The 14023-nt window shown below is 43.2% G+C and overlaps 1 protein-coding gene across 1 annotated transcript; it reads left to right on the top strand.

Moving 5' to 3' along the window:
• The first annotated feature begins 2503 nt into the window (after positions 1-2503).
• LOC109758555 (uncharacterized) lies at positions 2504-10854 on the top strand. The gene is made up of 9 exons (XM_073505917.1): positions 2504-2561; positions 2632-2721; positions 2807-2896; positions 2993-3097; positions 3199-3282; positions 6274-6399; positions 6499-7216; positions 7322-7419; positions 7613-10854. The coding sequence occupies exons 1-9, from the start codon at positions 2504-2506 to the stop codon at positions 10852-10854; spliced, it is 4611 nt and encodes a 1536-aa protein (XP_073362018.1).
• Positions 10855-14023: the final 3169 nt, after the last annotated feature.

Below are 14023 nucleotides of genomic sequence, written 5' to 3'. Positions count from 1 at the left end.
TTCCAATTTTTCGTAATTTTAATCTCGAAAATTGTTTGAACAGTAATACTTTCTGAATGTTTTTTTTTGACGATTGTTTTGCGAGAAAATCTCTACTCCTAATGGAGGAGTTGGTAGTCTCCGTTCCAGGTTTATTTTCGTCCCACCTCACCCGGTTTTTTTGGTACCTATTTTGGTACCTCCTCCCACCTACTGCCGCCTAACGCTGACCCGTGAAAAACCCCTCCGCCAGCCCCATCGCTCTTCAGGTCGCGCCCGAGACATGCGACGAAAAAAAACCTACGACGGTTAACCAGCGGAAAAAAACCTACGACGATTGAACAGCGAAAAAAAAACCCGCGTCGTCACATGCCCTCGAGCGAGGACGACTCGCACGCCAGTCTCCCTGCACTGGATCGTCGCCGCCGCCGCCCTTCATCCGTTCGCCGCCGCCCCACTCGCACAACGAACCCGCCGAGTTGTTCCCCATCTGGACACGCACGCGACGACTCGCACGCCAGTCTCCCTTCACTGGATCGTCGCCGCCGCCGCCCTTCATCGACTCGCACGCCAGTCTCCCTGCACTGGATCGTCGCCGCCGCCGCCCTTCATCCGTTCGCCGCCGCCCCAGTCGCACAACGAACCCGCCGAGCCGTTCCCCATCTGGACACGCACGCCGATGCATTGATCCGCCGCCGCGGAAAACGTCCGCGATCCTGCGCAGATCGACGTTCAGTTTACCGGCGCAGATCCGGCGCAGATCCACCAGGTATGACGTTCGATAACACGTCCAGTTTACCTATATCCATCACATCTCATACAACCATCACATCTCGTCGATGCATCTCATACAAACATCATATAGGTATCACGCGCACGCCGATGCATTGATCCACCGCCGCCAAACACGTCCAGGATCCGGCGCTGATCGTTTTCGAGGAGACGCCGACGAAATATATGTATCTCATACACCCATCGCATCTCATACTCCCATCACATCTAATACACACATCTCATTGCAAGTTGGTAGTGCTTTCACAATGGCCATCTCACATACGTCATGAGTGAGACTTCAGTATCCTGTTCCAGTGAAAAATTAGATGTAGCATTCTGTAGGCACACTTAGTCATTTCACTTAGTCATTTTCTAATTGAACCTGGCATGAGATAGTAGACTTTTCCAGTTGAAGCAAAATCTATCTAGAAGTTCGATTTTATATTTTAATGCAGAAAGATGGGTACCTATATCCTTGGGGTGGGAGTCAGGTCATGTTAAATGGTAACATTTAATAATGTATATAAGCCACGGCAGATGCATGTAGAATCAGCTGCAGCTGGAGCTGGCCAGTTTGGTAGAGAGGGTAAGGGACCGTACCATGAAAACTAGAGGGAGGCCGATGTCTGGCGTCTTGGCGGGGGTGTTGTATTTTGCACTTGTCTCCTCAGCCGGCGTCCTGGGAGGCGCGAACAACAGAGCTAGAAAAGTCAAGATCATGGAGATACACCGAACAACAATATGATCATACAATTTGAAATTTTTAAAGCCTTCTTTCAAATTCTGCATACTAAAGGCAACACATAAAGTAACTAAACTGTCCTTATTACTTAGCAAATATAAAATCGCTTCTATGATTAGACAACACAACCAGGATACCAGTATAGATCATTAATGACTTTTCTTTGTTCATTGATAAAATGTGGTAACACTACAAGTCAAATGCAAGAAAGATGTCTTGTATCAATGGCATTTAGTGAGAATCACTGGATACTAGTAAAGATCATTATTGCCTTTTCTTTGTTAGGTTTGTGGACATCAAAAATTGTAGCCAAACAAAACTGTGATAATAAAATTGTAGTAAAGTCACGATCATGTAGAATCACCGAACAGCCATATGTATTCAGACAAAACTGTGATAATAAAATTGTTGTAAATTGAATCTTTCTGTGATCTCAAGCTTGGTGCTATTTTTCAAAGCCTGCTTTCAAATTCTGCATACTAAAGACAACACATAAATGAACTTGGCTCCTACGATAAGACAACACATCCAGGATACCAGTAAAGATCATTAGTGCATTTTCTTTTTTCAGTGATAAAATGTGGTAACACTACAAGTCAACTGCCGGAAATATGTCTTGTAACAGTGGCAGCAAATTATCATATTGATCATGTACATCAAAAAATAAATGGATATCAATCAGCTTAGCCAAGAACACTTATCTTCTTTGTGTCGTGAATAATCATTGCAAGACTGTCAGATTGAAGATCCACAGCAAACCCTTTATGCTGCTGCTGAGTATTTGCATTTAGTGAGCATCACTGGTTTGCTTCGAGTGTACCTTAGATGTCCAGCATGAGTAGATAAAGACATGCTTAGACAGACTCACTCATTAAAATTAGTATAGAAAACAAATTGTAGTTCATCATCAGTTTTAGTTGTCTTGGCTAAACATCAGTTAATTCAAATATTCTTCCCATCAAGCAATGATCGTTCATTAAATGGATCTTTTTGGTACCTTAGGTGAGTATGGCGAATTCAAAAAGTACGGCAGGTGAACATCAAACAGATGAGGACGTAACTACAGGTATGATGCAGTCCAACGTAAATTCGATCACATGCGATGCGTGCTTTTCTGACAGCGAAATGTGTTGCAGTCCTTACGAAAGGGGTAATTGATGATGAGTACAACCCAAACACCATGCCCGTATCTGAACATTTTGACGATATTTACGCGACGGAACCAGGTATAATTCAGTGTGCAGATTACTTATATGTGTTGCCTAACACAAAATTCTTACATGCACAAACTGTCGGCATTTTGTGTTGCAGTCCTTACGAGCGTTGAAAATGTTGAAGAATACAATGCATGCATCATACCCGTAGCTGATAATGTTGACGATACTTCCACAACAGAACTAGGTATGAGACTGTGTGAGTACTTCTTGGAATGTTGCCTACATCCTATGCCTCCTTTGATTCATTTGTCTTGTATTCATCAACATTACAACTCTACAGATGGTTCTAAATTGCTACGTGTTGATGATGCTCATGATTATTCGTTGTCCGCTCTGAGTAATATAACACTGAATTTTGGCACACCTGTAGTGCAACATGGAAATGGTACTGACTCAGACTACTTCATGTGACATGAGTAATAAAATTTATGGGTGTAATCCTTCATGTACAACCTAACGCAATTTGAGTTGATTTCTAATTTGTAGGGCAAGAACCTTTGAAATTCAGGATGCTTGAGTCTTTTGAAAACAATAAGGATAATACGACTAACCTACAAGATGAAAATGAAGGTAGTCTCCAAGCATGCCTATCCACTTTCCGAACCGCCGTTTTTGGTATAGCATCGGTGAGGTTTACTCAGATTGATGAGATGACATGTACGGGATTATTGTTTTATCCTTTTATTCACACTGCAGAGGACACAACTTGCGAGCAGAAGGCAACGGGATCTGTATTTTTTTAACGGAAGAAATCCGCTGATTAAGCTAGGGAACAGTTCAATGCACAGAAGCGCGCAGCTTATCGGAAGAAAAAAGATGAGGATATGGTCAGGTTACAAAAGGAGATTCAGCCTTCCCTTCCAAAGACTGGTAAGTAGTTTGGCGTGATTTTTCTGACTACTCTTAGGATTACATAGATTATTATTTGAAAGGGCACGGTATGCGAAGAATTCGTTATAGTAACGTAACTATATATTGCTCCTTAAACTCTCATATATGTGGTACGTATGATAGACCATAGGGATCTTATCAACGCGTGGAGGCGGGCATCTTATCGCACAAACAAGTCAGATTGTTTAAAAAAACATCAAGAAGATGGGCATAATGTTCATCGCCGTTCTCTATGTGATATCACCAACGTGAAACAACCTTCATATGTGATTCCAGGTATATTGTTGGTACTTTCGCAATGTTGTGCGTTATATGTGTGTATTACATAAGTGTACTAGATCAGCTTCTATTTATTTTATTTTTACTCTCCGCATTTATGCCGGAATACAATAGGAGATGAACTGATGGGACAATGCAACAAAAACGGGTCGGATCATATGCTTGGGCAGCTAAACAAACACACACGAGATGATCTATGTCCCCTTCGTATTTCAAGTAAGTCTATTTTATCTTACATCTGTACATTCATATGTTTGTACGGCTCCAGCTAAACATTCCCATACGAGACGATATTTGTCCCGTAAGTGATTCAATAACATCTGGTTCTGCCATTTAAGTTTATACTAACCAATCATTCCCATCGGATAACCCAGGTAGCTCGGACTATACATTAATCTCGCATAATGATGCGGGATATCCTTGTAGTGGTACGGACACTTATGGTATGATTTCTGCGAATGATATACAAGGTAATATGATTGGACCTAATCCAATTTCATTTCATATCAAAATATGTTGTTTCCTTTGGTTTTTGAGAGAATGGCATGAATGTTACCAGTAAATGACTTGAACGCCAACAAAGAAAATACGCAAAAAACAGAAGAAGAACACAAAAGAGACCATAGAAACGCCCTAAGGAGAACTACAGGTCGGCGAAAAAAAGATCTGCGACTCCAGGATGAAAATGCACAGACCCTTAATTTATCAGGTAAGCTTTAAAAGTTTTATTAATCATAGTCAGTACCACGGTTAATGTCAAAACCTTTGAGATTGCAATATGTATTGATTACTTTGCTTAAGTAGACAACCCAACAAGCTTATTTTGGTATACATCATTCTCGCATGATGAGTCAACATTTCCTGCAACAGCTACTGTCACATCTGGACTCATTAATGACAATGATCTACAAGGTAAACAAATTGTGGGTACTGAAGTGTCAGTTGCTGACTTGGTTATGTTTTGTTATCTAAAAATTGTGAGTGTCCTCATTTATTTCAGATTTAATCTTGAGTGACACCCAAGAAACAAATCCAAAAACGGAGGAAGAACTCAAGAGAGACCGTAGAAACGCCATGCGGAGAGCTACATATCGAATAAAAAAGATCGGCAACTCCAGGATGAAAATGCACATGCCATTAATTTATCAGGTGAGCTCTAAAAGTTATATTAATTATAATCAGTAGCACTACTCTTGTCTTAACCAGTGACTTGGCGATATGTATGGACAACTTCTGTTAACAAGACAACCCATCTATCTCCAACTATACATCATTCTCGCATGATGGGTCAACATTTCCTGCTACAACTACGGTCACATCTGGTCTCATTAATGACAATGACCTAGAAGGTAATCATATTGTTGGGACTCCATGATCAATTAAGGGCCCGTGGATACATTATATTTTAAATTTTGTGAATGTCCTGAATGACACCAGACGTCATCTTGAATGACGCCCAAGAAACAAATCCAAAAACGGATGAAGAAATCAAGAGAGATCGTAGAAACGCCATGCGGAGAGCTTCTTATCGGAGGAACAAGGATAAGCTTCTCGAAGAGGAAAACAAACGTCCACTTTCATCATCAGGTAAAATATTACCTTGAGTTTCACCATGTCTGTTACATTTTTTTTGTTGCTCATAGCAAAATACTTTTTAGTGACCATCATGCTCGAAGCGTACAGTTTAACGGTTCATCTTAATGCACATTGTTTTTATTTACGTTAAATTAGAATATGTATGATGACACTGCCTCCATACGTCTTAATATCGAATAGTGTTAATTATTTTTGCAAGACATTGTTCAACCAGCCCCCCCCCCCCCTAATAGCTCGAGCTATACAGAAATATTGCAGGAGGAAGCAACATTTACCCCTTCAACATTAGACATGTCTGGTGTCAATCATGATAATGATCTTGCTAGGAGGAAACGTGATAATGAGCGGAAATGTAATTTAACAAACGAGCAAAGGGAGCAGATAAACGAACGTAGCCGAGCTTCTTATCAGAAGAAAAAGGAGGAAGTAACGGTTGATGTGAGACAAAAACAGAATGAAAAAGTATGAGAGAAGCGGATGGAACGCCGGAAAAGCATGTCAGTAATTGAAAGGGGGAGTCAAGTGCTCAAAGGAAGGCCAATTATGGCAGAAGGAAAAACACCCCGTGCAACGAATCCATCGCTATCCCCCGTCCAGACCTGGGAAACTCAACCTCTCAATGTCCGGCATTCATCTGCCGCACATCACCCGTCTCTCGGGCCGTCGGAGATGATTCATCTGATGGCGACCCTCCGACGAACATGCCGAATTACACTGTCCGTACTGATGGTATGAATGTACTATTGTCACTTTTCTTATGCTAATTATAAGCAACCCTCTTGTAACATGATGAAGTCTACTGGCACATTCGCCACGACGACAATGCAGAAGACATCGATGTATTCCTAAGCGACATCATGGGCGATGAGCCGACAGGTCCCAATTTGATGGACGAGGAGTACTACATGTTTCGCAACCAAGGTATGGTCAACTCTGAACTAGCACGTCGTGTGGCTTTATTGTAGTTAGAATTATGTGCAGTTTTTATTTTCAATGTGATGTTTCAACAAATACCCGTAGGATCCAATAATGACAGCATGGATGATGAGAGCAAAGCAACCATGACTGGTGGTAATCCTAGCGAGATTGATCCATTTGACTTTGTCTACTCAAACATTCCAGACAACACTCACATCCTGAAACTCGCCGCAAACTGTGAACACTGCAAGGCCAGAAAATTTGAGTCTGAGACTAACGGGTTCTGCTGTCGCAATGGCCAGATCGAACTTAAGCAACCGGAACCAGTCCCAGAGTTGATGAGGCTATGGTCCAGCATGGATGCAGATTCTAGACATTTTCGGGAGAACATACGGTTCTTCAACGGGCATTTTGCCTTCACAACCCTTGGCGTCAGCCTTGACGAAAACTACACAAACATGAAGTCTGGGGTGTACACATTCCGGGCACACGGCACCATCTACCACAATGTGCATTCGTTCGGGCCTAGCTCCCGTCCTGAACATCTGCAGTTGTACTTCTATGATGACGACCCAAACCTTAATCATCATAAGGCGGCGACCAATCAATTAGACCAGGATGTCGTGAAGATGTTAGTAGACATACTCAAAGAAAACCCATACTCCCAGCAATTTAGGAGTTTGGGTGCACACAAGGACAACCTCGATAATTATAGGATAGACCTAAACACCGATAAGAGGCTTGACCAAAGAAGATATAATAGACGGCTGTCAACTGAGGTTTCTGCAATTTGGGTTGAGGGCAGTGACCTAGCCAAAAGGTTTGACAGGAGGATAACGCTTTGTGGTAACAACAACAAAAGGCACAGTATACGTGTGACCTCCGGAGCATATGATCTGTTGTCTTATCCCCTATTCTATCCAAGGGGGGAGCTAGGTTGGCACCCAAAGCTACCTAAACGTAATGTTCCATGGGAGGTTGTACAACATCCTCAACTGGGCCATGATGATGAGGAGGATGCAGGTATGTCGTTTGTGTCCGATTTGGTTACAAATAATATATTATTTCTCAAAAGTATCCTCATTTTCGTGGTACTCAATCATGTGCAGAGGGGAATAGCAGGTTATGCGTCTCCGTTAGGGACTACTACTGTTACATGCTGCAAACACGGCCTGCGATCTTCAATCCCATACTCTGTGGAGCACGCCTGCTGCAGCAATGGCGGTCGACATGTACATCAAGATTGAGAGTTGTCGGTTGAGGTGGTACAGGAAGAACCAGACGCAGATTCGTGCCGACTTGTATAAAGGAGTTGTTGATGCGATCACATCGGGGGAGACAAGAGCAAGCGCTGTTGGCACCCGAATAGTTCTCCCTGGAACATACCCTGGTGGCGACCGCGACATGAAGAAGAGGCATATGGATGCCATGGCAATTGTCCATACATACGGGAAGCCTGACATCTTCTTGACCATGACTTGCAACCCTAAATGGGAAGAGATAACAAATGAGTTGCTTCCTGGTCAGACGGCGCAAGACCGACCTGATATTGTGGCTCGCGTGTTCTACGGCAAACTAGAGGCTATGAAATACATGTTGTTCAAGAAGCATATCCTGGGTGTTGTGGTCGCTTACGTTTACGTAGTCGAGTTCCAAAAGAGGGGCCTCCCCCATGCACATTTTCTGTTGATCATGGATTCAACATATAAGCTTGTCGTCCCGGAGCAGTATGACCGACTAATTTCCGCAGAGCTCCCAGACAAGCAGAAGTATCCGGAATTGCATGCATTGGTGGTAAAACATATGATGCACGGACCCTGCGGTGCTCTCAACCCGAAGAATGTTTGCATGCAAGATAACGAATGCAAGTGCAGATACCCGCACCCGTTCAATGAGAACACATCACAAGGCAAGGACTCATACCCAGTTTATCGGCGTAGAGACGATGGAAGTTGTGCTAAGGTCCGAGGGAAAATGTTGGACAACAGATGGGTTGTGCCTTATAACCCTTACCTTCTGCGGATGTTCAATTGCCACATCAACGTTGAGGTCTGCTCTAGCATAAAGGCCGTCAAATATCTTTACAAGTACATTTACAAGGGCCATGATAAGGCTTCTTTCAGCATCGACCAACCCGATGCCGATGGTAACATCGATGAGATCAAGAGATACGTTGACGCAAGGTGGGTCACCCCTCCGGAGGCTATGTGGAGGATATTTGGCTTCCCACTTTGCGCCAATTACCCGCCTGTCTTGCAGCTGCCTCTTCATCTCCCAAATATGCACAGGGTTGCATTCAATGCGCAGGCTGACTTGAAGAATGTTGTCGCCTCCGAAAATGCTTCAAAATCCATGTTAACGGAGTATTTCAAGGCTAACCAGGAACACCCTCGGGCTAGGCATATATTGTACAAGGATTTTCCCGGAAGCTTCACGTGGCAGAAGAAAAAGAAGTTTTGGAAGCCTAGGGTCGAGCGTTTTCAAATAGGTCGCATCGTGTCTGCCAATCCTGCCGAGGGGGAGCGATACTACCTGCGTGTGTTGCTAAACCATGTTACGGGCAAAACATCCTTCAACGACTTGCTCACCGTGGACGGCGTGCTATGTGGGAGCTTTAGAGATGCTGCTGAAAGGTTGGGACTCATCGAGGCAGACAACACGCTCGACGACTGTCTTACTGAGGCTGAGCAGTGGGCGATGCCATGTTGTCTTAGGAGGCTCTTCGCAACCATCTTGGTACACTGCGAGCCAGGCGACGTGCGCGGTTTATGGGATAGGCACCTCGAGCCTATGTCAGATGACTATCGTCGAACACGCACGTCCCCGAACGAGGTGGAGCAGATGGTGTTGCTTGACATTAGGGGTATGCTGCAGTCCATGGGTAAAGACATTGTTGATTTCGCTCTTCCAAGCATCGATGATGCGTTTGACCCAACCGAGAGCGAGGCAAGAGAGGTCATCGAGGAATCAACCGTTGAGTTTGACGTGGATGACACTAAATTGGCATCTTCCCTAAACTTGGAGCAGAGGGCCGCATACGACGAGATACTAGCGGCTGTTGAACGCGGTGATGGGGGTGTATTCTTTGTTGATGGCCCTGGAGGTACAGGAAAGACCTTCCTATACAGGGCGATGCTTGCCAAGGTGACGAGCGGTGGCAAGATTGGTATCGCTACCGCGACGTCGGGCGTCACCGCTTCTATCATGCCTGGCGGCAGGACTGCCCACTCGAGGTTCAAGATCCCATTGAGTTGCGATGATGGAGCCTCGTGCAGCTTCACCAAGCAGAGTGGGACCGCCAAGCTGCTAAGGATGGCCTCATTGATAATATGGGACAAGGCCAGCATGACGAAGCGACAAGCGGTCGAGGCATTGGACAATAGCATGCGCGACATTATGGGAATACGCGACCGACCCTTTGGAGGAAAAACTGTTGTTTTTGGTGGGGACTTTACGCAGGTGCTTCCGGCCGTCAGAAGGGGGTCGCGGGGCCAGATAATTGATGCAACCCTCCGAAGTTCTCATCTATGGAAGGGTATGCGGCAGCTTCGGCTCATCACCAACATGAGGGCTCATAATGACACGTGGTTTGCAGATTACTTGCTAAGGGTCGGCAATGGCACTGAGGATGTCGACGATCAAGGCAACATACTACTCCCTGAAGACATTTGTCTGCCGTCTACAGGCGAGGTTGACGACCTGGAGAAGCTTATTGACCACGTGTTTCCGAGTCTAGATGACAACATGTCTGATTCGAATTACATGACATCTCGCGCAATCCTTTCCACGACAAACGACAATGTCGACAAGATAAACATCCGCATGATAGAGCGTTTTCATGGAGATGAAGTAATCTACCATAGCTTTGACAGTGCGGAGGACGACCCATATGGCTACTACGCTCAGGAGTTTCTGAATGGATTGACTCCTAACGGTCTTCCTCCGCATGCACTCAAGCTAAAGCTGAACTGCCCTGTCATACTTCTAAGGAACATTGATCCAGCTAATGGACAGTGTAACGACACTAGGCTTGTTGTTAGAGGTTTTGAGAGGAACACCATTGATGCAGAAATCGTGATTGGACAACACGCTGGCAGGAGGGTCTTCCTTCCTCGAATACCTCTCTGCCCATCTGAAAACGACATGTTTCTGTTCAAGTTTAAAAGGAAGCAATTTCCTATAAGGCTTAGCTTTGCTATGACCATTAACAAGGCTCAAGGGCAGACCATCCCGATTGTTGGTGTCTACCTACCCAATCCCGTGTTCTCTCATGGTCAGCTCTATGTTCCTCTGTCTCGAGCCACCGCGAAAAGAAATATAAAGATACTCATTCAGAAGGAGAAGCCGAAGGAGAAGGCCAACAAGCAAAAGGACAATCCAAAGAAGCGAAAAAGACCGACCGTGTCCTTACTGACGTCAATGAAGAACATCGTCTACAAGGAAGTCCTTACAGGCTGAATTCCGGTCTTAATAGACCGGCAGGTTTTGTAATGACAGAGCATTTATTCTTGCGATGGTCAAGATTTGCTGTAATTCGTTTTTTTACATATATCTTTTTATTTGGTATTTTGATAGTTGGAGGTATACTCCATTTAGTTGAGCTACTAACTGCATTTCAATAATCAGCCGTCACATTGGCACCATCATCGCTGTTATAGGTTTTCTACTATCGCAATGTTTTTGGCAATGTACATGTCACACAGCGTAGTATTTCATGTGTAATATGTGATTCAGATATAATGATTGGCCTGATAAATATCTGGAACATGCAATGAAACTCTTGTATTACGGCAAGTGATCATATCCGTTGTTATTATTTTGGTATTTTGATAGTATGCTTGAATGTAAAATTATTGGCATCCTTATTATCCCTGTATTATTCTGATAGGTCAGAACTATCAGATTATTATTGGTCTGAATTATAAGACCAACACACGCAGAAGGGGAGCTATGATTATTAAGCTACTATAGTGCTCCATAGTACATGTGAGTGCCCGTGCGTCAAATAATCTCGCTGCCAACTAAATCTCATCTGGTGCCCACACATGATCATGCATACAACTGGAAGATACAAATACAGACTTCCGTAGCTATCTTCAAGTACTTTCAGATTCATGGTGGTTTGTTATGCAGGTGATGCCCTGCCTGAGCACCTTAGGCTTTACCAGCAAGACCAGGCTACGGGCAGGTCATATAATTTCAGACATTCAACATTCTCCATGTATGCTATGCAAATGGTGATGCTGTGTGATGCACGGATGCTGGGGCGTGTTAGCAGGTCGGCGGGGCAAAGGCATTCTAACTGATGGTTGATAGGAAACCCGCCCGTAGTATAGTGTAGGACTCAGTTTTTCCACCTTCTAATTCTGGTAATTCAATTCATAGGTTACTAACTTTGCTTTAACTAACAGCCGGCATAGTGCCATCTATGAATATATGAACAAAACAAACTGGTAGTCTTTTAGTTGCCCTAATTCTCCTTGTGAAATGCTTTCTGAATGTCGACGGTTGTGTAGCTTTTCAAGACATATTTTGCATATGTACTCCTAATAAATAGTAAAATGCTAGCCTGCGTACTTGCGAATAAGTTTAAATGCCCATGCGACTCTGGAGAATGTGACAATGCACATGTCTGATCGCTGAAGTGTGCAATCTTTGGAAAAAAGTTAGACTACTTGTACTTTCACGCATCTAAACTAATTATTTAACAGTTCAGAGCAAGTTTCATATTTTTTTCTTGCATTGGTTCATTTACCTTCACGAATTTTCTGCGGATCTGAGAGAGCTCAGACCTAAAAATTTGTACAAGGCTGCATTAATCTAGGACCTGGCGAGGATGGGTTCAGCGAGCAAGCATCCTTTCATGGATTTCTGGTCCATGAGAACTTGTTTTCGGCTGATATCGAGCATACTGTGTTGTGGTGCCGTAGCGGGACAACAAGGATTCGACTTAGAAGGAAAGCAACGTCAGGAGTCTGTCAGTGGCGAGATGGTGCATTTTCTGCCATTTTCTGAGACCATTGTTTCCATCATGCTAATTCTTAATCGCTTCAATAAAGTCTCTTCAATATTACTATACTTTCTGTTTCAAGGAGGAAGGCTATCATTCTGGTTTCATTTTCTGCATATTTGCTATGTTCATGTTATCTATTCTCTTCCCCACAATCCGGGATATTATTGTACTTCTTATTTGCTGTTACCACCGCTTGTGATCTATAAATGGGTTAAGCATATTTGATCTTATTAGGAGTTTAAGAAATAAAATGGAAAAGGAAATTACTATATATATTGACATTTTTAGAGCGAGTGAAAAAATAGTGCAGATAAATATTGATAGTTATGGAATTTCCTAAGGTGGTTCATATGACCATACTTGGAATATTAAGAGTTTAACAAAAGAGGACACTAAACCACCAAGCGTAGATGAATGAGGTGACAACGAGTAGCCCTAAGAAACAAAGAAAAACATGCCCAGAGAGAATCAGTACTCAGGTATATTGCAGTGCCAACTAAATTGGCATTACTAATACATCTGCTTTTCGAGGTTTTGACATTGTATAAATACTCGGTGTGTGTGCCAGAAAGCTATAGTGATATTGTGTAAAAGGCAAGAGAAATAACATCCATATTGCACAAAATGATCCATTAGTCATAACTTTAACCAGTACTTTTGAATGCGAAGTAGCAACACACGGGCCTTCCAAAGTCGATGCCATTAGCAAGAAACTGTTAAAAGGATGAATATTAAGTTTTTGTCCTACTATTTATCTTCTGCATGTTTAAAACATAACAAAACCGGAAAAGGAAATAACTTAATTTTAATATCGGCAGACTTATTAGTATATATATCCATAATAAAAGAAGCCAAAATCCCCATATAATATCCTGAAACAAATAATATATTATCGGCAGACTTAGTATTTATTACGGCAGGTGATCATATCCGGTGTTTATATAATGGCATGTTCGGTGTTTTTCCTTGTAAAGTACTACTGGGTTGATCACGCCGAATCACAACTTTCCTTCCAATACGTTATAGTATCCAATCTCCCGGTGTGGCCTACCATACATTCATTGGGTTTCCCAGTTTGGCCATTAATTTTACCTTAATCGGATTTGCTTATAAGGAAAGTTAAATCCTGCTTGTTCCGGTCGGGAAAGGGAGACGTATATAATAGATATATAATCCGGCGTTTATTTATTTGCCCAGTGCAGTAAGGAATAAAAATAATTGCTTGTCTGTTTATTAGCAAGGTTTTGTAATGGAAACATGCAAAGATGGAAGGATAAGGGGCACCTTCCAATCCATACAACATGCTAATGCCTCACCGACCTGGTGCCGGACAATTCCCCTCCGACACTCATATATATGGTCCGGCTGTGAGTCCACCATTGTCCAATGCCCCCTCGCTCGCTCATCCTGGTGCTAAGACGACTTTCTGCCCGCGGTAATGGCTGCAATGCCGATTTTTGATGGAGTGGACGATGCAGTCGAGTACATCTACAACTACGTCATGGTTTCCTCAAACGAGGAGGAATTAGAGTTTGTTCTGGCAGCCCTAAACTCCATCTATACTTTATTTGCACTTGTTAGCTGCAGATCACTACCATTATAGTTTGCATTATC

The sequence above is a fragment of the Aegilops tauschii genome, chromosome 1 (assembly GCF_002575655.3).
Source record: "Aegilops tauschii subsp. strangulata cultivar AL8/78 chromosome 1, Aet v6.0, whole genome shotgun sequence".
Taxonomy (NCBI): Eukaryota; Viridiplantae; Streptophyta; class Magnoliopsida; order Poales; family Poaceae; genus Aegilops; species Aegilops tauschii.
This window is presented reverse-complemented; position numbering and strand designations above follow the sequence as displayed.

Bases quoted from the DNA above. Each gene is read 5' to 3' on its own strand.
- LOC109758555 (XM_073505917.1), top strand. From the start codon at position 2,504: ATGGCGAATTCAAAAAGTACGGCAGGTGAACATCAAACAGATGAGGAC. The intron at 2,562-2,631 runs GTATGATGCAGT...AATGTGTTGCAG, and splicing joins AGATGAGGACGTAACTACAG to TCCTTACGAAAGGGGTAATT. The intron at 6,400-6,498 runs GTATGGTCAACT...AAATACCCGTAG, and splicing joins CTACATGTTTCGCAACCAAG to GATCCAATAATGACAGCATG.